The sequence below is a fragment of the Scyliorhinus canicula genome, chromosome 3 (genome assembly GCF_902713615.1).
Source record: "Scyliorhinus canicula chromosome 3, sScyCan1.1, whole genome shotgun sequence".
In the NCBI taxonomy this organism is placed as follows: domain Eukaryota; kingdom Metazoa; phylum Chordata; class Chondrichthyes; order Carcharhiniformes; family Scyliorhinidae; genus Scyliorhinus; species Scyliorhinus canicula.
Window position 1 is genome coordinate 26,333,872 of NC_052148.1, and position 24,736 is coordinate 26,358,607.

Consider the following 24,736-nt stretch of genomic DNA (forward strand, 5'->3'; position numbering starts at 1 on the left):
CTGTACTTTGGAAGGAGACTTCTAAGCACAGATGATTTATTATTTTTTTTAAATTTAGAGTACCCAATTATTTTTTCCAAATTAAGGGGCAATTTAGCGTGGCCAATCCACCTACCCTGCACATCTTTGGGTTGCGAGGGCAAAACTCACGCAAACACGGGGAGAATGTGCAAACTCCACATGGACAGTGATCCAGGACGGGGAGGGAACCCGGATCCTCAGCGCCGTAGGCAGCAGTGCTACCCACTGCGCCACCGCGCTGCCCACCAATGATTTAGTACAATAAGTTTTTTTTTTTAAACCTGATGGGTCTATAGGCTGAAAACTGTTTAGGTAAATAACAAAACTGGACTTAAATACTCGATTGCAACCATGAGCTTGAATCAACCTGGCCAACATGATGAGGGGAAGGAATTCAGTTTTCACTTCACTTTGATGGGAACGATATATCAGCCCGGACAATGAATGTGCTTTAAGTCTCTACAAGATAAGTCTCTGTCAATCAGGAGCAAATATCCTGGTTGATATTGTTCCCAAGATAGCCCACAGGTGCTGAAGCAATAGCACCACAATTAAGAGCAGCCGACTGAACACTGACGGAAACCAAGCCTGGGACCTTCCTGCCTTTACTGTTTAGCCCTTCACAGGGCTGGTGCTGTTGCCCATCGAGGCACTGGAGAGCTAGAGAGAGAGATGAGGATCTTGACACATAAAAGGCAATTTCAGTAGGTTTATCTGTTATTAGTTGGTTAGAAACTCAGTAAACCTGTTGTATGAGAAAAATTGAAGTACCTTCAATCAATACAGCAATGTTAACAAAATGACAACTGTGAAGGCATAGTTTGCATAATTAATTCAGAAATAGCCTTTTCACTATTAAACTTGCACAGCAAGACAAAGTTGAAAATCCATTAGCTCCTCTTGACCGGTTTTGATGAGGTTCAGTAACAGTGGCTGTGTATGTCATTGTGCCCTCGCGGTCACAGCACATCTCAACTCCATGATTCTCTAAATCCAGTCGAACAAGCCCGCAAAAAGCACGTGGGTGGGGAGGGCACGGTTTCAAAACCACGATTTAAATTCAAGTGACAGCATTACTTGCATTTCCAACAATCGGGGCCTAGAAATGCAAATATGTCATGTGACAAGAGGATGCACTGAGCAGTGTAAGCACCTCCCAGCCTGCTCAGCAGTTTTAAAGCTGCAGAAGTTCCAGTTCTCACTTTCCCTTGAAATTTACACATCTCATCCACTGTGCGTGCGCATTGCACAAAAAGCGACCCACTCCACAGTATGTGCTTACGGAATTGGTGAAGAATTAGCCTGTGAAACTGGAGTGGGGTCTTTGATCAGTACCCATCGTCGCCCCAAAGACGCAAATCTTTCAAATGGTCACGTTTTTGACAAACATTTCAGATTTCAGATTGGATGTACACTTTATGTAGCAGAAGAGTCACAGTGTTGCCACCACCTGGTCCTGGCAACTTTTCTGTAAACAAAAGAGTCGTGCGAATGTGGCTTGTAATCTGCAAATACTGACTGCGCAGCGTTAAATGGGAAAAGATGGGGGTCAAGAACCTTCCACCTGTCTGGTCGACGTTCCACCGTTAAGAAACGGATCCCCTCAAAGCCTTGACTCCGCTGGAACTGAGCGTCCGTGATCTCTGTCTCAGCAACTGCTTTTCCGGGATGTTAAAGCTCTCGAACAGTGGGTTGTTGACAATGTCTATGGCCTCAGGACGCTCGGCAGGTTCGTGGGAAAGCATTTGCTGCACCATTTCATGCTGCACCAGAGGAGTTTCAAAAATTCAGAAAAGTTAATTTCTACAAGAGGCTGACTTCCATGATGTTTTATATAAAGGTTGCTAAACACCTCAGCTGAGTATTGTGCCCGATTCTGGGCACAGAGCCTTAAGATGTTTGTAAAGGCTTTGGAGAGCACGCTGAGCTGAGTTATTGGAGTGGTGTCAGAGTTTCAATTACCAGAGACTGGGGAAACTGCATTTGTTCTCCTCAAAGCAGGGAAGGGAATATTTAATGGGGGAAGTCGATATTACAATAGTTTTAATAACAGATAGGGAGAAACTGTTTCCATTGGTTGGAAGGATGGCAACCAGAGTAAAATAACTGGTTTAAAAAAGACAAGAGGAGAGGAAAGATGTTTTTGCTCATGAACTGTGATCAACAACTTACATTTATAAAGTGCCTTTAATGTAGTAAATTGAACCAAGATACTTTGCAGGAGTATGAAGGACTTAAGGGGCCTGATGGTACTGCTCTCAATGCAGTGGGGGGGGGGGGGGGGGGGGGGGCACAAGAAATTCTACACAAGGTAGGGTACAGAGTTTGAGATTTCTGTCAATTGCAAACTGGGAGACCAACCCTAAGAGCCTTCGAAAAGTCGTCCAGTGGTAACAAAGCAATGGATTAGGGAATCAGTGGGTGAGCTGAAGCAGGAATGGAAGTGGAAGCAGAGTCTTGCTGGTGGAGTAGATGTGGTTAAGAGCTCACAGTGAAGTGGTTGAGAACAGTCTTGTTTAGTTTCAGTCAGTAACAAAAGGGTCACAGTCAGTGGCCAAGGAGGGTCCGTCCGTAAGACATAGGAGCAGAATTAGGCCACTTGGCCCATCGAGTCTGCTCCACCATTTAATCATGGCTGATATTTTTCTCATCTCCATTCTCCTGCCTTCTCCCCATAACCCGTGATCCCCTTATTGATCAAGAAATTGGGGTCATAGTCAGTGGACAAGGAACAGGGTTTACGTCAGAGACCAAAGTCAATAAATATCTTGAAGGATATCTGAAATGCACTATCTGAGAAAGGTGGGTGGAGAAATGGCAGATCAAATACTAACTTTTAAACCAAAGAGAAAATGCTGGAAAATCTCAGCAGATCTGGCAGCACTAGTAGGAATTTTTAAAACTAACTTTTAAAAGAGTATTGGATCATTACTCAAAATGGGAAAAAAAGAGTGGCTAAGGGGAAAGACCAGGGAAGACACATTAATTGGCTGACCTGCCGAGGACCCAGCATGTGAACAATGGGCTCAGTACCTTCCTTCTGCACTGTATGATATGTACAATAATCCTTACAGTCACAAGTAGGCTTACATTAACACGATGAAGATAATGTGAAAATCCCCTAGTCGCCACACTACGGCGCCTATGATCGTTTTGCCACTTAGAATATTCATGCACTACAGATTGATACTTCCAACAGCAACTTTAATCAACTATTTATAGCACTGTACTCGGGGCTGATGCACAACATGCAAGGCATTAGATTAAATGCGCAAACATAACCGCAGGGCAACACAGCAGGCCGAAATGTGGAAAGTGTTGAGCTGATGATAATCAACAGTTGAGGCTAAAGACCTCCCACTGTGCTCACCATCTGTCAGCCACTCTTTCACTTACACCATTCAGGTGGTTCAATGTTGAGGAATTAATTTTCTGACCAGGGGTTCTGTGACTAATTCTGCTCCTGCCAAAACAACTCTTCTAACCCCTCGAGCCAGCCCCAGTCTACAAAACTGTGAAATAGTCAGTGATGCTCAGAAGTTTTTTTTTTTTTTTTTATAAATTTAGAGTACCCAATCATTTTTCCAATTAAGGGGCAATTTAGCATGGCCAATCCACCTACTCTGCACGTTTTTGGGTTGTGGGGGCAAAACCCACGCAGACACGGGGAGAATGTGCAAACTCCACACGGACAGTGACCCAGAGCCGGGATCGAACCTGGGACCTCAGCGCCGTGAGGCGGTTGTGCTAACCACTAGGCCACCGTGCTGCCCTGATGCTCAGAAGTTAACAGAAATCATGCGCAAAATGGCTGGCCACCAACTTCTGGAATGACATACTCCTAGCTTTGAGCTCATAATAGATGGTTATTGTCAATAGAACCACAGAATTCCTACAGTGCAGAAGACCATTTGGCCCATCGAGTCTGCACTGAGCATCTGAAAGAACACCATACCCAGGCCCACCCCCCTGTCCTATCCCCATAACCTAATCGGTACATCCCTGGATAATAAGGGCCAATTTAGTACGGTCAATCCACCTAACCTGCACATCTTTGGATTGTGAGGGGAAGCCGGAGCACCCGGCGGAAACACACCCAGGCACCCAAGGCCAGAATCAAACCCAGGTCTCTGTCACTGTGAGGGAGCAGTGCTAACTGTGGGCAGCGCAATAGCAGTGGGTAGCACTGTTGCTTCACAGGTCCAGGGTCCCAGGTTCCATTCCCGGCTTAGGTCACTGTCTGTGCGGAGTCTGCACGTTCGCCCAGTGTCTGCGTGGGTTTCCTCTGGGTGCTCTGGTTTCTTCCCACAAGTCCCAAAAGACGTGCTGTCAGGTAATTTGGACATTCTGAATTCTCCCTGTGTACCCGAACAGGTGCCGGAATGTGGCGACTAGAGGCTTTCCACAGTAACTTCATTGCAGTGTAAATATATGCCTACACATGGCAATAAAGATTATAAAAAGCCACTGTGCCACGACCAGTGGATTGATATTTAAATATTTAATCATTAAGCAATACAGATATTCGTTTGCATACCTTGCCGACTATTGCGGAGATTTATTATGGAGGTTAGGAAGGCACTGTGCATGTGCTTAAATACATCTCACTAGTCTGCATTATTCTAACCCCATTTGATTTACCACCGAAATAGATAGATAGATAGATAGAGAAATACAGCACAGAACAGGCCCTTCGGCCCACGATGTTGTGCTGAACTTTTATCCAAGGTTAATCATAGAATTTTGGACACTAAGGGCAATTTATCATGGCCAATCCACCCAACCTGCGCATCTTTGGACTGTGGGAGGAAACCGGAGTACCCGGAGGAAACCCATGCAGACACTGGGAGGAAATGGACTAAATACAATCACAGATTATCACTGGATATGAAGCCATTCACTTTTTATTCATCTCCAGTTCATGCAGCAAGAAACATTAAACTAATAGTTCATAACATTTTCATGGAGCATTGCCTCAAACCTCTGATGAACATAACAGGATAAACAATCCATTCAGGATTAAAAGCCAGTTCCAGAGTCAATTACAAATTGATTTTAAAATTCTCAAGCGTGTGAATCTCTCTATCGTCTTATCTCTAATCTCATCCATCGCTACAACTCTTGAAGATCTCTGCGCTCCTCCAATTCCGGCATTTTGCACATCCTCAATTTCCATCTGGACCCCACGCCCTGGAATTCCCGGCTTATCCTGCTCCACCTTTATCATTTTCTTTCAAATTTACCTCCTTGGGTAGGTGACCAAAAGCGTGGCCAGCTGTCCCAACAGTTGCTGCAGCGGCGTGTACAATTTTGACTGACAAATGAAACGATTTGGGTCAACACGAAGTTGGTGTTGTTGAAGAAACATAGAAAATAGGTGCAGGAGCAGGTCATTGGAGCCTGCACCACCATTCAATATGTTCATGGCTGATCATGCAAATTCAGTATCCCACCCCTGCTTTCTCTCCATACACTTTGATCCCTTTAGCCACAAGGGCCACGTCCATCTCCCTCTTGAATACAGCCAACAAATAATAATATTTATTAGTATCATAAGTAGGCTTACATTAACACTGCAATGAAGTTACTCTGAAAACCTGGCCCCAAGAACTTTTTGCGGCAGAGGATTCCACAAGTTCACAACTCAGAAGAAATTCTTCCTCAGTCCTGAATGGCTTACCCCTTATTCTTAGGCTGTGATTCCTAGTTCTGGATGCCCCCAGCATCGGAAACATTTTTCCCCCCCCAATCTAGCCTCTCATCAGGTCCCATCAGGATTTTATATGTTTCTATGAGATCCCCTATCATTCTTTAAAACTCCAGTGAGTACAAGCCCAGTCTTTCTTCACGTGTCAGTCCTGCCATCCCGGGAATTAGTCTGGTGAACCTTTGCTGGACACCCTCAACAGCCAGCATGTCCTTTCTCAAACTAGGAGGTCAAAACTGCACTCAAGGCGCAGCCTCACCAAAGCCCTGTACAACTGCAGCAAGACACCCCAACTCCTATACTTAAATCCTTCACTATGAAGGCCAGCATGTCATTAGCTTTCCTTACCACTTGCTATACCTGCATGCCAACCTTCACCGACTGTTCCACTATGACACCCAGGTCTTGTTGCACTTCACCTTTTCCAAAACTGGCACCATTCAGATAATATCCATTGGTTCACCCGTGTCCACTCTACTGGTCACATCCTCAAAAAATTCCAGAGGATTTGTCAAGCATGATTTCCCTTTAGTGAATCCATGCTGACTTGGACCAATCCTGTCCTCACTTTCCAAATGCTCAGTTATTTCTTCCTCAAGAATCGATTCCAGCATTTTCCCCACCACCGATGTCAGGCTACTCGATCTATAATTCCCTGTTTTCTCTCCCACTCCTTTTTTTTTTTTAAATGGGGTTACATTAGCTACGCTCCAGTTTATTGGAACACTTCCAGAGTCAATAGAATGCTGGAAAATGATCACCAATGTGTCCACTATTTCTAGGGCCACTTCGTTAAGTACTCTGGGATGCAGAGCATCAGGCACTGGGGACTTATTGCGTCTTTTTTTTTTTTAAAGAGAGAAATACAGCACAGAACAGGCCCTTCGGCCCACGATGTTGCGCCGAACTTTTGTCCTAGGTTAATCATAGAATTTTGGACAATTTTTCATGGCCAATCCACCCAACCTGCACATCTTTGGACTGTGGGAGAAAACCGGAGCACCCGGAGGAAACCCACGCAGTCACGGGGAGGATGTGCAGACTCCACACAGACAGTGACCCAAGTCGAAATCGAACTTGGGACCCTGGAGCTGTGAAGCAATTGTGCTATCCACAATGCTACCGTGCTGCCCTTAAGAAGTTAACCTACACTCCATTATTCTACCCTAATCCAAGTACCTATCCAATAGCCGCTTGAAGGTCCCTAACTTTCCGACTCAACTACTACCACAGGCAGTGCATTCCATGCCCCCACTACTCTCTGGGTAAAGAACCTACCTCTGACATCCCCTCTATATCTTCCACCATTTATCTTAAATTTATGTCCCCTTGTAATGGTGTGTTCCACCCGGGGAAAAGTCTCTGACTGTCTACTCTATCTATTCCCCTGATCATCTTATAAACCTCTATCAAGTTGCCCCTTATCCTTCTCCGTTCTAATGAGAAAAGGCCTAGCACCCTCAACCTTTCCTCGTATGACCTACTCTCCATTCCAGGCAACATCCTGGTAAATCTCCTTTGCACCTTTTCCCAAAGCTTCCACATCCTTCCTAAAATGAGGGTGACCAGAACTGCACACAGTACTCCAAATGTGGCCTGACCAAGGTTTTGTACAGCTGCATCATCAACCTCACGGCTCTTAAATTCAATCCCTCTGCTAATGAACGCTAGCACACCATAGGCCTTCTTCACAAGCTCTATCCACTTGAGTGGCAACTTTCAAAGAACTATGAACATAGACCCCAAGATCTCTCTGCTCCTCCACATTGCCAAGAACCCTAATCCCATCAATTTCCCCAATAAAATTTCCTGACTAATAAGGTATTCCTTCAGTTCCTCCTTCATGCTAGATCCTTTGTCCCCAAGTACTTCCGGAAGGTTATTTGTGCCGCCCTTAGTGAAGACAGATCCAAAGTAATTGTTCAATGGTCTGCCATCTCTTGTTGCTCATATGAATTCATCTGATTCAACTGTTAGGGATCTCCATTTGTCTTCACCATATTTTTCTTTTTCACACATCTATAGAAGCTTTTGCAGTCAGTTTTTAGGTTTTCTGCAAGCTTACTCTGGTATTCTATTTTCCCTTTCCTTGTGAGGGGCATAGGCTGAGTGGATAGTCAGAGACTTTTTCCCAGGGTAGAGGAGTCAATTACTAGGGGGCATAGGTTTACAGTGCGAGGGTCAAGGTTTAGAGGAGATGTACGAGGCAAGTTTTTTTTTTTTTTTTTTTACACAGAGGGTAGTGGGTGCCTGGAATCGCTGCCAGAGGTGGTGGTGGAAGCAGGGACGATAGTGACCTTTACGGGGCATCCTGACAAATACATGACTAGGATGGGAATAGAGAGATACGAACCCCGGAAGTATAGAAGGTTTTAGTTCAGACTGGCAGCATGGTCGACGCAGGCTTGGAGGGCCGAAGGGCCTGTTTCTGTGCTGTACTTTTCTTTGCTCTAATTAAACCCTTTGTCTTCTTCAGCGGAATTTTAAATTTCTCCCAGTCCTCAGGCGTGCTGCTTTTTCTGGCCAATTTAGAAATCTCCTCTTTGGCTTTAACACTCTCCCTGACTGTCATTGTTAACCATGGTTGAGCCACCTTCCTGTCTTACTCTTGCGCCAGACAGGGATGTACAATTGTTGAAGTTCATCCATGTGTTCTTTAAATGTCTGCCATTGCCTATCCATCATCAACCCCTTTAAGTATCCTTTGTCAGCTTATCCTAGCCAATGCACGTCTCAGACTTCAAAGTTAACTTTCTTAAGTTCAGGACCCTAGTCTCAGGACAGAAAGGGGTGCATGCCAAGTGACTGCAGTTGCCAAATGGATTTTATCCCAGCTTCCCATGTTGGAATTAAGTTCCAATAGCTGAAATAACCCAGGATTCCTCACTTCTATTTAACAACTAGGTTTTTTAGAATCTTTCTCACACTGTCAACCTCTTAGGTGAGCACCTAAGACAGTGTCTGCACAATTAAATATCATTGGGTATTGTATGTTCAATACTCACCTCCTGGAGATATTCCTCAAGAAATAAAGGAGGGAACCGTAAATTCCGAACTCCTGTTAACGTCTGTAAAGGAAAAGGAATTATTTAATCATCAGAAACAATCCTTGAAATTCAGGGGTGATTCAATGGGCAAACACACTGTTGTGCAATCAATACAGGCATGATGAAATGAAATGAAAATCGCTTGTCACAAGTAGGCTTCAATGAAGTTACTGTGAAAAGCCCCTAGTCGCCACATTCCGGTGTCAATCAGGACAACAGTGGGAGCTGCAAAGTTAATGAACAAAGGACAAAGCCACAAATTGAGCCAAAATCTCTGTCCCAATGCCTCACTTTGGAAGCAACGCCTTTTGGCCTGTTCCCTGGTTGTCCCTCATCACCTCTGTCCTTCTTTCAAAATGCTTTCCAAAATCCAAAGCTTTGGCTTAACGGCACCCTTTTAATGGTGGCCCACTCCCTCTCATTTGGGGAGATGGTGGCCTTGTGGCATTGTCGTTGGTCTGGTAATCCAGAGGCCCAGGCAAATGGTCTGGTGACACGAGTTCAAATGCCACCATAGCAGCTGGTGGAATTCAAACTCAAATAAACAACTGAATATAAAGAGAGTCTCGGTAATGGCGACCTTGAAATTATCATAAAATCCATCTGGTTCACTAATGTCCTTCAGGGAAGGAAAATCTGCCGTCCTTACCTGGTCTGGAAATCTGCCGTCCTTACCTGGTCTGGCCTACATGTGACTCCAGACCCACAGCAATGTGGTTGATTCGTAACCACAACAGCTGAGCCAACCACTCGCTTCAAAGACAATTAGGGATGGGCAACAAATGCTGGGTTTGGTCAGCAGTGCCCACATCCCGTGGAAGCATTGAAAAATAGGAATGTGTAATTTAGGGAACTGCATAGATAGTATGGGAATCTACATTTGAATCTGCTGAAAATAACTGCACTGATGAGCTGAGAAACATGTAAAATAGGAGGAGGCCATTCGGCCCTTCGAGCCTGCTCTACCATTCATTATCATCATGGCTGATCACCCAACTCAATAGCCTAATCCCCTTTCCTCCCATATCCTTCGATTCCCCTTTGCCCCAAGTGCTGTATCTAACCGTTTCTTGAAAACAGACAATGTTTTTGGCCTCAGCTACCTCTGTTGTAATGAATTCCACAGGCTCACCACTCACTGGGTGAAACAATTTCTCATCTCTGTCCTAAATGGTCTGCCCCGTATCCTCAGACTGTGGCTCATGGTTCTGGACACACCCACCATCGGGAACATCCTTCTGCATCTACCCTATCTCGTCATGTTAGAATTTTATAGGTTTCTACGAGATCCCCCCTCACTCTTCTGAACTCCAGCGAATACAATCCTAACTGACTCAATCTCTCCTCATATGACAGTCCCGCCATCCCAGGAATCAGCCTGGTAAACCTTCGCTGAACTCCCTCCACAGTAAGAACATCCTTCCTCAGATAAGGAGACCAAACTGCACACAATACTCCAGGTGTGGCCTCACCAAGACCCCGTTGAATTGCCAGAACCTCATCCCTGCTCCTGTACTGAATCGTCTCACTATGAAGTCCAACATACCATTTGCCATCTCACCATCTCCTGTACCTGCATGCTTACCTTCAGCTGGGGTCCGAGTACCGAACCCTGCAGTACCCCACTAGTCACTGCCTGCCAATTTGAAAAAGACCAGTTAATTCCTACTGTGTTTCCTGTCTGACAACCAGTTTTCTATCCATCTCAATACACTATCCCACATCCCATACGCTTTAATTTTACACACCTTCTGCCTTGTCCAGGTATTGCAGCAAGTTAGTCCCTCAATAATTTTTTTAAAAACATTTAAAATCTTTATTGTCACAAGTAGACTTACATTAACACTGCAATGAAGTTACTGTGGAAAGCCCTTAGTCGCCACACTGCGGCGCCTGTTCGGGTACACAGAGGGAGAATTCAGAATGTCCAAATTACCTAACAGCAAGTCTCTCAGGACTTGTGGAAGGAAACCGGAGCACCCAGAGGAAACCCACGCAGACACAGGGAGACCGTGCAGATTCCGTAGACAGTGATCCAAGCTGCAAATCGAACCTGGGACCCTGGAGCTGTGAAGCAACAGTGCTACCCAGGTGCCACTGTGCCTGCCCTTAACGACTCAATCCATTGATAAACAGAAAAGTTGCCCTGCAGGAACATTTACCTGGACTCTCTCCATTTGCGTGCTGAATGGATACAATAACTCAAACAGGATCAGGCCCAAAGAGAATATGTCCACTTTATGAGAGTAAGTGTTTCCAGATATCTACAAAGCACAAAGACACTTATTTTTAAATATATATATAGCCATAATTTCCATTTACCAGATGTACTGGAAAATATTGTGAATGACTTCACTGACCTGCTCTGGGCTCATATAGAGCTTAGTGCCCACTTGTCCCGTGTGTCTTGCATACACTGGCATTGGTGTAAGTGTAGACCCTTCATCTTCCTCTTGGTCCATTGCAGTCACCAGCCCAAAGTCACCCACTTTCACCACATCATCCAACGTAAAGAATATATTTGAGGGCTTCAAAGGGAAATTAAGAAGGAGGCCATTTCAAACAAGAGTCCTTGAAACATGGTGATCATTGAGTGAGATGGTCAAAAGAAATGGAAGTAAAATTTGGAATGCAACAAAATTAAACCTTTGTCAAAAGTCACAAGGTTTTGTGCCACCCCAGTTTGAGTGCTTTGCAATGCGCCATTTAAACACAATACAAATTCTACAACTGGGAGGATAGGAGTGGTGCTGTTCATCAACAATTCCAGTGTTCAGCTCAATTCTCAACTCTTCTGCTAATGATTCTTCAGCATATCATCCAAAACAAGGCTAAAGGGCAACAGAAAGCATCCATGTGACATAGGGGCAGAATTAGGCCACTCGAGTCTGATCCACCATTCAATCATGGCTGATATTTTTCTCATCCCCATTCTCCTGTCTTCTTCCCCTAACCCCTGATCCTCCTTATTGATCAAAAACCTATTATCATAGAATTTACAGTGCAGGAGGCCATTCGGCTCATCGAGTCTGCACCGGCTCCTGGAAAGAGCACCCTACCCAAGGTTAACACCTCCACCCTATCCCCATAACCCAGTAACCCCACCCAACACTAAGGGCAATTTTGGACACCAAGGGCAATTTATCATGGCCAATCCACCTAACCTGCACATCTTTGGACTGTGGGAGGAAACCGGAGCACCCGGAGGAAACCCACGCACACACAGGGAGGATGTGCAGACTCCACACAGACAGTGACCCAAGCCAGAATCGAACCTAGGACCCTGGAGCTGTGAAGTGATTGTGCTATCCACAATGCTACCGTGCTGCCTATCTCGGTCTTAAAGACACTCAGTGATTTGGCCTCCACAGCTTTCGGCGGCAAAGAGTTCCACAGATTCACCACCCTCTGGCTGAAGAAATTCCTCCTCATCTCTATTTAAAAGGATCGTCCCTTCAGTCTGAGATTGTGCCCTCTGGTTCTAGTTTTTCCGACAAGTGGAAACATCCTCTCCACGTCCACTCTGTCCAGGCCACATGGTATCCTGCAAGTTTCAATAAGATCCTCTCTCATCCTTCTAAACTCCAGAGTCCACAACCCCGTTCCTCATACGACAAGCTCTTCATTCCAGGGATGATTCTTGTGAACCTCCTCTGGACCCTTTCCAAGGCCAGCACATCCTTCCTTAGATACAGGACCCAAAACTGCTCACAATACTCCAAAATGGGGTCTGACCAGAGCCTTATATAGCCTCAGGAGTACTTCCCTGGTCTTGTATTCTAGCCCTTTCAACATGCTAACATTGCATTTGCCTTCCGAACTGCCGACTAACCCTGCACATTAACCTTAAGAGAATCATGAACAAGGACTCCCAAGTTCCTTTGCACTTCTGATTTCCCAAGCATCTCCCCATTTAGAAAATAGTCTGTGCCTCCATTCTTCCTTCCAAAGTGCATAACCTCACACTTTTCCACATTGTATTCCATCTGTCACTTCTTTGCTCATTCTCCTAGCCTGTCCAAGTCCATATCATTCAAGGTGACAGGTAATGATCATCACACCCAGAAACTGGCCATAACGTTCCCGTCTTCTCAAGACTCGGGCTGAAAAATTGCAAATGTTACACCCTTATTCAAAAAGAGCTGCAAGGATGGATAGACCCAAGGGGCAGCACGGTGGCACAGTGGTTAGCATTGCTGCCTACAGCACTGAGGACCCGGGTTTGAATCCCGGCCCTGGGTCACTGTCCGTGTGGAGTTTGCACGTTCTCCCCGTGCCTGCGTGGGTTTCACCCCCACAACCCAAAGATGTGCAGGTTAGATGGATTGGCCATGCCAAATTGCCCCTTAATTGGAAAAAAATAATTGGATATGCTAAATTTTTTTTTTTAATTTTTTTTTTTTTTAAAAGGATGGATAGACCCAGAAATTACAGGCCAGTTAGTTAACACCAGTGGTGGGCACGCTTCTCGAAACAATTATTCAGGATAGAATTAAGAGTCAGATGGAAAAATGTGGGTTGATTAGGAAGAGTCAGCATGGATTTATAAAGGAGAAATCGCGATCAACTAACTGGACAGACCATATAAAATAAGGGGTAAAATTCTTAAGGGGGTGCAGCAGCAAAGGAACCTGGGTGTGTGCGTGTTTAGATCATTGGAAGTGGCAGGACAGGTGGAGAGGAGGAAATGGTGTACAAGAACTTTGACATAGTGTCACATAACAGACTTGTGAGAAAAGTTATGGAATAAAAGGGATAGTAGGAACATAGTAATTAGGAGAAGTAAGCAATTGTGCCTCTTGAGCCTGCTCCGCCATTCAATCAGATCATAGCTGATCTGTTCCCGGTCTTAAAGCCTACCTGTTCCCCAGGTTCCTTTAATCTGTTTTTCTTATCAGAAATATATCTATGTCCCTCTTGAAACCATTTAATTATTCAGCCTCCACCGCACTATGGGCAACGAGTTCCATAAATTCACCACCCTCTTCACTTCAGTTTTAAATCTACCGCCTCTCAACCTATATCTATGACCTCTTGTTCTAGATTGCCCCACAAGGGGGAACATTGGGTCTATGTTTACTTTATCAATCCCTTTTAGTATTTTCTATACCTCAGATCACCCATCATCCTTCTAAACTCCAGCGAGCAGCATGGATACAAAATTAGCTAAATACTAGAAGGCAGAGAATAATGGTCTATTTTTGGGTGGTGTAGCCATCTAAGATGGCCACCTGCAAAGGACCATGGGAATTATGGCCAAGCCAGGACTCAGACAGATACAGAGCCTATGTGTATCTGAAACACAGGTAACCAGACCGGATCGAAACCCCTGCTCATTTGCATTTTAATGGCCCATTTTCCCAGGACAATAGAACTCCAATCAAGCACCACTGCATAACTCTTCATATTGAATTAAAGTTACTAGTACTGTAATTCCGACAAAATAGGACACTAGAATGTCAATCAAAAATACAATTCCACACCGCTCCTCATGCACAGAAACATCAGAGTATTTTTCAACACCAGGCAAGAGCAAACCACAGACAGGAAGAGGAGTCATACAGACGCAAAACATCAACTCTTTCTCTCCCAACAGACTTGCCGAGGTTTTCTAGCAATTTCTGTTTTTATTATGGACAGGAAGAGGGGCAAACAAGATTGAGGCTGAAGAGAGAGAGTCAACAGACGCATGTGCTGAGAGGGGGCAGCACAGTTCATTATGCAAGTAGTTAAGACAGTTCAGTTCCAAAAACACACACAAAGACCACCAGAGATGAATGCTTCCATAGCAGAAGGGGCATCTTCAAAGCAAATGGTGAGTTTAAGGCAAGTGACAGTCAAGCCGGTAAAAGGGGTACTCAGGGACTGCAGCTAAGCAGCTCTACTTCACACACAACGAGAACCGACAGCCAGGTAAGGAAAAATGAAATGAAAATCGCTTATTGGCACGAGTAGGCTTCAATGAAGTTACTGTGAAAAGCCCCTAGTCGCCACATTCCGGCGCCTGTCCGGGGAGGCTGGTACGGGAATCAAACCGTGTTGCTGGCCTGCTTTAAAAGCCAGTGATTTAGCTGAGTGAGCTAAACCAGCCCCTAAAATCGCTTATTGTCACGAGTAGGCTTCAATGAAGTTACTGTGAAAAGCCCCTAGTCGCCACATTCCGGCGCCTGTTCGGGGAGGCTGTTACGGGAATCGAACCATGCTGCTGGCCTGCCTTGGTCTGCTTTCAAAGCCAGCGATTTAGCTCTGTGCTAAACATCCAACAGGTAAGGTGCAGAGGTGGAAATATTTAATTATTGGATGACTGGCTATGGGGGGGGGGGGGGGAAGAGAAGAGAAGAGACAGATTACAGGATTTGTCAACTAAAATGGGTCAAATACCATTCACCCATCACCCCTGTGCTTGATGATCTGCACCGGCTCCCTTTTAAACAACACTTTGAATTGAAAATTTCCGTTCTTATTTTCAAATCTCCCCATGTCCTAGCCCTCCTCCCCTCCCATCCCACAGCCCCATATCTGTGCTTCTCGCCTCCAGGCCAGGCTTTACCACCATTGGATTGCCTTGTCCTGTGGGGATGCATGCTGGGAACATCCACGCCCCCCCCCCCCCCCCCCCCCCCCCCCCCCCCCCTTCCTCCGGTTAACACAGGGCTATAGTTTTTACTGCATCTGTCATAACTGTGCAAACTGATCGCAAATGTACTTTCTAATCATATTCAGTTCAAGGATGCATTTTATTTGTATCTATTTTGGTCAATACAATACAATGCGTACTTGGGTTGTGCGTTTGTCATGAATTAAAATTTTCAATTAAAGTATGTATATTTTTTTACATCTCTGTCCTTCTCGAATTCTGGTCTTTCGAACATTCTAACTGCTCCACCACTGGTGGTTCTCCCTTCAGCTACCTGGGCCCCAAGCTCTGGAGTATCTGCTCTTTTCGCCTTTAAGGCACTCCTTGAAACTTACCTTTTGACCTACACCCGAAATATTAACCAGTATTCTCCAGTTTCACAATTAAGTGCTTACAGAATTTTGAGAGTTTCAAATCATATCCTTTCCACAGGTAAGGCAGACAGCATGAGAAGTTCACATGCCCACTCCACCCCTTTAAAAGGATTTAGTGGCAACAATGCGGCCTGTGCCTAGTTTACAATACCTTAAGATCCCTGTGCATTAGTCCTTTGATGTGCAAGAAGCAGACAGCATCAGCCATTTGTAAAAATATCTGTAGACATTCAGTCCGATCACGGTCCTCCATCTGGCATCGGACACTCATCCAGTCTTTCAGAGTCTCTTTCCTGCAGAGCTGCATCTGAATGTACAAGTAAACTTTAGGCGAGTTTTGGTTTTGCTTTCTCCTCTGGGTTTTTGCACGGGCCCAGATTTAACGAAGTGGGTCTTGGCGGGGAACTTGATAAAATATTGCTGGAAACCAGACTCTCAGTTCTGCCCTCCGTGTCTAACTGGGAGGCAGGGGTATGTTTCTCACCACAGCTCGTACTGTGGCACGATGGTTCGAAGTCTAGATCATGCTCGGATGCTCGGTCACAGCCAGAATCTTCAAATATCACATCAAAAGACGTGGTCCTGTCCTCGTTCACATGACTTCCGGCAGCTGAAGGGAATACTTCGAAGGAATGGGCCAGGTCAGAATTGCCCTCGCTTTCAGCTTCTGACAGAAGACTATCTTGGCCGCAACGGGGTTGCTCTCCGGGAGGCTGGCTGAAGTCTGTGGAGAGGTCTAAACATACACAGGGCTCCGAAGAAGAAGGCTGATCAGCTGAAATCACAGAGCAGGAACTGAACTTCACCAAAGGCACAGAGCTACTTGAACAGTTTCCCGCAACTGGAAGCTTTGGTCGGTTAATAGAGGGAATATCTGGAGAACTCGCAGGCCATTCGGTGCTGGGAAAGTCAAAGAAAATATAGAATGAAACTTAAGGTCACCATGCCAGGTAATTAAATTATACCACAACATTAAACAAAAATGACACTTGCCATTGCAAACATGAACATATAGGAACAAATTAGATTTAAAAAGTGAGACAAAAAACATGACAGGAGGAAGAAAGTGTGCACCCACATGCACAGTTACATAGTTATACATAGCCTGTATTTGTAAACAAAATGTGCACTAAGCAAAGACAATGAATTTTAATGAATAGCAGAAATTGATGAATGGACAGAACAAAGAACAAATAAAAGTACAGCATAGGAACAGGCCCTTCAGCCCTCCAAGCCTGTGCCGACCATGATGCCCTAACTGAAAACAAAACCTTCTGCCCTTACTCGGTCCGCAGCCCTCTGTTTCCTCCCTATTCATGCACCCATCCAGATGCCTCTTAAATGTTGCTAATGTGCCTGCTTCCACCACATCCTCTGGCAGCATGTTCCAGGCACCCACCACTCTCGGTGTGAAAAACCTACCCCACACATCTCCCTTCAACATTTCCCCTCTCACCTTGAACATGTGCCCCGTTGTAATTGACACTTTCACCCTTGGAAAAAGCCTCTGACTATCCACCCCATCTATGCCACTCAATTTTGTAGACCACTATCAAGTCTCCCCTCAGCCTCCGTCTTTCCAGTGAAAACAACCCTAGTTGATTCAACCTCTCCTCATAACCAACACCCTCGAGACCAGGTGACATCCTAGTGAGCCTTCTTTGCACTGTCTCCAAAGCTTCCACATCTTTATCAGAACTGCAAGGTATGTGGATTTATTGTCCAGATAGCAAAGTACTCAGTACAAAGATACTTAGTGGTCCAGGCAAACAAACTATTTAAGCAGCTGCTTGGAAATGCGAAAAAGGCCAATGGGATGGTAGATGGCAAAATGAAGCACAGAAGCAAAGAACTGCTACTGCAAAGACCAAAAGAGCATGGAGGCAGCATTTGGCACATTAATTCTGGATATCTCTACTTGAGGACCAATTGGCCTTGGAGAAAGTTCAATAATAAGGGCAGCACGGGTAGCATTGTGGATAGCACAATTGCTTCACAGCTCTAGGGTCCCAGGTTCGATTCCCGACTTGGGTCACTGTCTGGGCGGAGTCTGCACATCCTCCCCGTGTGTGCGTGGGTTTCCTCCGGGTGCTCCGGTTTCCTCCCACAGTCCAAAGGTGTGCAGGTTAGGTGGATTGGTCATGATAAATTGCCCTTGGCGTCCAAAATTGCCCTTAGTGTTGGGTGGGGTTACTGGGTTATGGGGATAGGGTGGAGGTGTTGACCTCGGGTAGGGTGCTCTTTCCAAGAGCTGGTGCAGACTCGATGGGCCAAGTGGCCTCCTTCTGCACTGTAAATTCTATGATAAATGCTATGATAAAAGTCAGTGACGATACCTGTGATGGAGATTGGACTATGAAAAAGACAGAGTTCTTTGGACATGAGCTTGACAAAGGAGAGATATGACCAAAGTGTTTTAAAACTGAAAAGAACTGTCACATCAGATAAAGATCGGATCTTCTCCAGGAAAACTCAGAACGAGGGTATATTCTTGCCCAGATTTTTTAGTGTCCAGATTGCCGGAGGTCAGACATAGGACCAATATGCACGTCAGTACCCTGCGGAGCTCCTGACATGCTGATCTCTGTGTGACTTGCCCAGGAGGTTTGAACTTCTGACGGACAATTCCTCTGCTCTCCAGGACCCTCTGTAAAGGTCTCCCACTCTCCAGTTAGAGTCAGAGATTTTCAGACAGTTCCATGGTACTTATCCAGGAAATGTTAAAACAGATTAAAACTGAGTCCAACGCCTGGGTAAGAGGTATTCTTGCGAGTGGTAGCATCCCTAGCTCTGGGCTAGAAGCTCTGGTTAAAGTACTACTTCAGGATTTGAAGGTCATGGAAGGTGCATTCATAACTTGGCCAAACAGGTTGATTATCAGCCTGTAAATCCTTCCAACACACCTGATGGGCAGGTGGCGGGAGTGTTTCCTGGTCATTCTGCAGAAGACAATAGCAAGCATAATCACAGGCCGATCCAATGGAAGTCCAGAGTCGCCAATGCTTTCTTCAAGCATGGTACCTGAAGGAGGAAGAGGAACTCTTGGGTAACTACAGAACTTGCCTGCAACCCCCACCTCCGCTATCTCCCCCACTTACCTCTCACCCTCCGACTCACCCGACCATTTACCTCATCCACCCTACCCATTCACTGACATTCAAACTGGATCTTTAACCTGAGCATACAACAGCTCATGCTGTAAAACGTGGGCTTGTCCTGTCTTCCCCTGATACTCCAGCACTGGATGGAATTCTTTGATGTGCTCCATATTTCTGGAGAAGCCAGGCTCACAAAAACAGCAAGAATAATAGAGCAGCATTAGGCCGTGGCAAAGTTCTGAGTGGAGCACCAATCCAATCATGACTACCACTTCACGGAAGATCCAGGCCTGTACAGCCTTAGAATTTAAGATAAGACAATTAAAAGAAAACTAAAGAAAATGTTCTTTATACAATCAGACTGAGGATGCGTGAAACACTATCCCAAAAGGTGTCAGATACAAAATTACGGTGCCAAAGAGATCTTATTGAAACACATAAAACCCTGGGGAGGGCTCGATAGGGTAGATACCAGGGGGATGGTTCACCTTGTGGGAGAAACTATTATTTGGGGATACAGTTTAAGACTAAGAGCTCGGCCATTTAAGACAGATATTAAGGAGGAATTCTCACCTAGGTTAGTTAGTCTGGGGAATTCTCTTCCCCAAGAAAGCATTGTAGGCCGGGTCATTGAATTTCTTCAAAGGCCGAGTTATACAGATTTTTGATAGACAAGGAAGTCAAGGGTAATGGAGGCAGATGTCAAATTAACGTTGACACCATAACCAGACCATCATGATCTTATTGAATGTCAGAGGAGGCTCGGAGGACTGAATGGCCTACTCCTGCTCCTTTGATCTACCAGTGTTTACTTGAGAAGTTAAGATATGAAAAAGGAGTATTGAGAAACAGGAAATTGGGACTTAAAAGGAAATGTGCTCCCCCACCTGGGTTTTTACGGTGTGTGGATAAGATTATATCAATCGATCATCCTGTTTCTAAGTCATTTAACAAGAGCGTTCATGTGTGCTTACTGACCCCAGCAGCATTGGAGCTATTACCCTTCATCTTTCAGCATCTGCTTGTCCATCTCCTCCTGCCAGCCTTCGGGTGGTGTCTCCAGCCAGGCATTAAAATAGCGGACGATCCCCGGATGCTCCAGTTTAGCCAGTGCCTTTACCTCTCGCATCACCTTCTCTCTTGCTTGATCACTGTGGGATTATGAACAGTTAGAAGACTGAAGAAAATTTCCCAAGCCAACACCATACTCCTTACTACATAAAAGAGAGAATGGTTTCATCACTTGGTTTGAAGTTGCAGGACTGTCAAAGCTTCAGACTTAATTTATGATATCACGATTCGTATATATTTTTTAAAAATGCAGTTTAGGAAACATGTTTTTGTTTTCAAAATTCATTCACAGGACCCGAGTATCACTGGCAAGATTGGCACTCAATCGCCCATCCATAGCAGCATAGTTGTACAGCAGCTTGCAGTTAAGAGTCAATGTAGAGCTGGAACCATGTGCAGACCAGACCAGTTAAGGTCAGCAGGATTTCTTCCCAAAAAGTCACAAGTGAGCCAGGGACTTTTTTTTTTTTTGTAAAGGAATGACGATCCAACAGCTCCATGGCCACTTTTACTAACACTGGTTCTTTAATCGCAGATTTACGTTATTTTTAAACTCTATTTATCCCTGAAAAGGACAATTAACAACGACAACAGAACCGTATTTACGTTTAGTGGCACAATGCACACATACATACATACGACTACTCAAAAGATAGCGCAACTCAAACATTGGTTTGAAGAGGACTCACTATCAGCCTGCTCAGCATGTAATGAAAGCTCAGCAGCTCAAACAGCATCTGGATGTGATGGAGGCAAGCCGACTGAACCCAGGCAAGTGTTAAAGAGGAGCAGGACTGATTTATTTTTCATTTGCAGGATCTTATCACCACTGGCTCGGCCAGCATTTATTGCCCACCCCCACTCTCCTTCGAGGTGGTTGTGGCGGCGAGCAGCATTTGTGAACACCTGCAGCCCACATGGTGTATGTACGCCCACAGTGCTGTTTGGGAGGGAGTTCCAGGATCTTGACCCATCGTCAGTGAAGGAACAGCAATATATTTCCAAGACAGGATGGTGAGTGACTTGGAGGGGAACTTGCAAGTGGTGGGGCTCCCAAGTATCTGCAGCCCTTGCCCTTCTAGATGGTAGGGATCGCAAATATGGGAGGGGCTGTTGAAGGAGCCTTTCTACAGTGTAGTTTGTAGATGGTACACACGCCTGCCACTGAGACACTACCTGCCACTGGAGGGAGTAAATGTTTGTGGATGGGATGCTACACAAGCAGGTTGCTTTGTCCTGGATGTTTTTGAGCTTCGAATGTTGTTGGAGCTGCACTAATCCAGGCAAGTGGAGAGCATTCCATCACACTCCTGACTTGTGCCTTGTAAATGGTGGGCTGGCTTTGGGAGAGTCAGGAGGTGAGATACACGCTGCAGAATTCCCAGCCTCTGACTGCTCTCGTAGCCACAGTATTAATGTGGCTGGGTCAGTTCAGTTTCTGGTCAATGGTAACCCCTCAATGTTGACAGTGGGAAAATCAGCTATGGTAATGCCACGTATGCCACAGTGCAGTCTGACATTGGCATGCTTGGCTACTCCTGCTGTTGGTTTTTCATACCTGGCAACAATCTCAGGTCAGCAGACAAATAAAAAGACACTTCTGAAGTCAACTGTCTCAGACCTGACAGAACAGAGAGAGCCACCTTTATTAAATGACTCTTACATGATTGAAGAAGAGTCTTCAGTGAGTGGGCAGCACAATAGCACAGTGTGTAGCACTGTTGCTTCACCGCTCCAGGTTCGATTCCCAGCTTGGGTCATTATCGGTGCGGAGTTGGCATGTTCTCCGTGTCTACGTGGGTTTCTTCCGGGTGCTCCGGTTTCCTCCCACAAGTCCCGAAAGACATGCTTGGTAGGTAATCTGGCCATTCTGAATTCTCCGTGTACCTGAACAGACGCTGGAATGTGGCAACTAGGGGCTTTTCATAGTAACTTCATTGCAGTGTTAATGTAAGCCTACTTGTGACAATAAAGATTATCATTATCTTATGGTGGTTTTGCTATTGAGTGCGAGATAGACGAGATGGGAACCTGTGATGGAAGTACCCTTTAAGACCAATACTTTTTAAAGCACTGACACGTGCAGACGTGCATCCAATTTAACGGTGAAAGCTGGAGGGGCTCGCCCACCGGGTAACCTTTTACAACGGAGGAATTTCAAACATTTTCTCACCGATTGGGGAGTCGAATCCTCTTGATGGCATAATTACAATCATCGACTTTGTTTTTTGCCTCAAATACGACACCGAAACCTCCACGCCCAAGACACTGAACCAACTCAAAGTCAGTAAGGCATCTGAAAGAGGTTTCATCAGCATTATTGACACCACTGACATGGAGCCTTTATATTTACATATGCGAAAGACCAAGCAACTGAAGGGAGGATCCAAACTCTAAATACTGCAAAACAAACAAAAGCAGTCACAGGCCTTCAGCCTCTCAAGTCCAAAAAGATTGTAAGAAACAGGAGCAGGCGGCTATTGGGCCATATTTTTCACACAACTCCAAAATGAAGACCACCAATAAGTCGTTATTTCAGTGATGAGGAAAAACCTTTGACACAGACAAGGAATTCCTCGCTGTTTTCCAGATAGTGCAGACGGGAGGAATGGCCATTTGAATTTTAGGGACAAGCAGATGGCTGACATAGCTTAAAGTTGGATTCAAAAGAGGGAAACTCTGTAGGGCCCTCTCGTGCTGCACTGGTGTGTCAGCCTTGTTTTGTGCGCTGAAGTCTTGGGAGTGGGGTTGTTTCAATTCAGAGTGGGAAAGGCAGCAGCCAGAAGCAGATTTAAATTAGGACGACATTATCAAGAGGGCAGCAATCTGGCTACAATATTTTGACTAAACATCTCAACGGATTCTTGCTGTGGGAAGGATTCATTACAATACATGCACCTTCAGTCGTAAACAACACTAATGTACAACAAAGTTTAATTTTGTTTGCTTTTACCTGGACACGTAGTCAGCTGTCCCAGAGGAATTTCCCAGCTCAACCTTGACTTCTCCGATCGATGACTCACTTGTGCAATCAGTCTGGCACGGTGACTCCGACTCCTTCCTTTGCTGCACAGAACAGACAATAAACACGGGTCAGTGTGTTAGTCAACACGTGCCTTTGACAAGGTGCCACATGGCAGACTGGTTAAAAAAATAAAAGCCGACGGGATCCAGTGGATTGTAGAAAGCTGGACAGCAAGAAACAAAGTGAAATTGTTGACGGGTGCTTTTGTTACTGGGACGCTGTTTCCAGTGGGCTTCCTCAGGAAAAGTCAGTGACAGGTCCACTGCTTTTTGTGGTACATGTTAACAATTTGCACGCAATTGTAAACGGAATGATCAGGTCTGTAGACAATGCAAAAACTTAGCTGTCAAGTGATACATGAAGATAGCAGGATTTGGTGGTTAAGGCATATAGAATCCTCTCTTTTATTAGCCGAGGCATAATGCATAACAGCAGGGAGAGCATGTTGAAACTGCATAAATCATTAGTTAGGCCACAACTTGGGGACAGTGTGCCGTTGTGGTCACCTCATTACAGAAAAGGTGTGATTACATTAGAGATTCATGATATTGCCAGGACTGGAAAATTACAACGATGAGGAAAAATTGAGTAGACCGGAGTTGTTCTCCTTGAAACAGAGATGGAGGGTGGATTAGATTGAAAGGCTGAAGTAGTAATCTGACTGGAAACGGAACGAACAGCGAAAAACTTGGATAACTCTTTCAAAGAGCCGACATAAAAACGATGGGCCGAGTGGCCTTCTGCAGGGCTGCACCGTTATCCCATGGTGCTCTTGGGAGAACGGCACATTTGACTATCACATAGAAGCCAGCGTTGGAGCTCTGCACCCCAAATCATTTACCTCCACTGCCTGCAAGTGTAAAGCCACCCTGTGTCAATGGGATAGCTTACAGTAAATTTATATAGGAGGAGGAGGACTGACTGGATAGCAATAGCAAGGCCAGTAACTTGGGTCTCCACTCCCTGGAGTATAGAAAAATGAAAGGTGATCTTACTGAGGCATGCACGATTCTGAAGGGGCTGAAGTGTGTGGAGGCTGCTACCCTGGCTGGGGAATCTCGAACATTGACTCAACATAAAGGGTGGATTAAGATTGAGATGAAGAGGGACTTCTTTACTCAAGGGGTTGTGAACCCGTTGAGCCTGCTCCACTGTTGAATACATTAGAGATCGAGACGGACAGATTTTTGGTCTATTAGGAAATATGGAGAGTGGATAGGAAAGGAGGTGATGCAGAACATCAGCCACGATTGTACTGAATAGTGGATCAGGCTCGACAGATCAAATGGTTAGCTCCTGCTCCTATTTTCTTATACACTGGCAGAAGGCATTGTGCCAACGTGATATCAACACTATTTTACAAGCAGCGGGTCAGTCAACTGTCTCCCCTGTACTCACTGCTGTTTGCTTCCTGACAACAGCATTCAATAGGAAACAGAGTTTCCCCCACAACCACCTCCAGCCACAGATAATAAGGCCAGGGAGCAAGCCATAATGTATCCTCTCAGACTTTGAAGGGAAAAAGGGAACAAAAAAAGGCAAAATTCTTTATTCTCTCCTGCGTCTCTACTCGGAGCCTACATGGTCATGAACCGGGATTCATTTCAGGTCCTGTCCTGAAGGAGCCCCTAACATGAGGCATGGATGTTGTGATAGTTCGCACATTTAACAACTTACATCTGGGTGTCCTTGCACATGAATCACAAAATGTTGGGATGCAGGCACAGTGAGTAATCAGTAAGGCAAATGGAACGTT

The 24,736-nt window shown here is 45.3% G+C and overlaps 1 protein-coding gene across 1 annotated transcript in view; it reads right to left on the bottom strand.

The window, feature by feature from the left end:
* Positions 1 to 281: 281 nt before the first annotated feature.
* eif2ak3 (eukaryotic translation initiation factor 2-alpha kinase 3) overlaps positions 282 to 24,736 on the bottom strand; it is a 77,678-nt gene continuing 53,223 nt past the window's right edge. The window contains 9 exon segments of the mRNA XM_038793230.1: positions 282 to 1,784; positions 8,734 to 8,796; positions 10,938 to 11,039; positions 11,136 to 11,303; positions 15,938 to 16,123; positions 16,125 to 16,686; positions 19,886 to 20,035; positions 22,129 to 22,251; positions 22,909 to 23,021. Of these exon segments, the coding sequence (XP_038649158.1) occupies positions 1,608 to 1,784; positions 8,734 to 8,796; positions 10,938 to 11,039; positions 11,136 to 11,303; positions 15,938 to 16,123; positions 16,125 to 16,686; positions 19,886 to 20,035; positions 22,129 to 22,251; positions 22,909 to 23,021 (1,644 nt within the window). The 3' untranslated portion in view covers positions 282 to 1,607.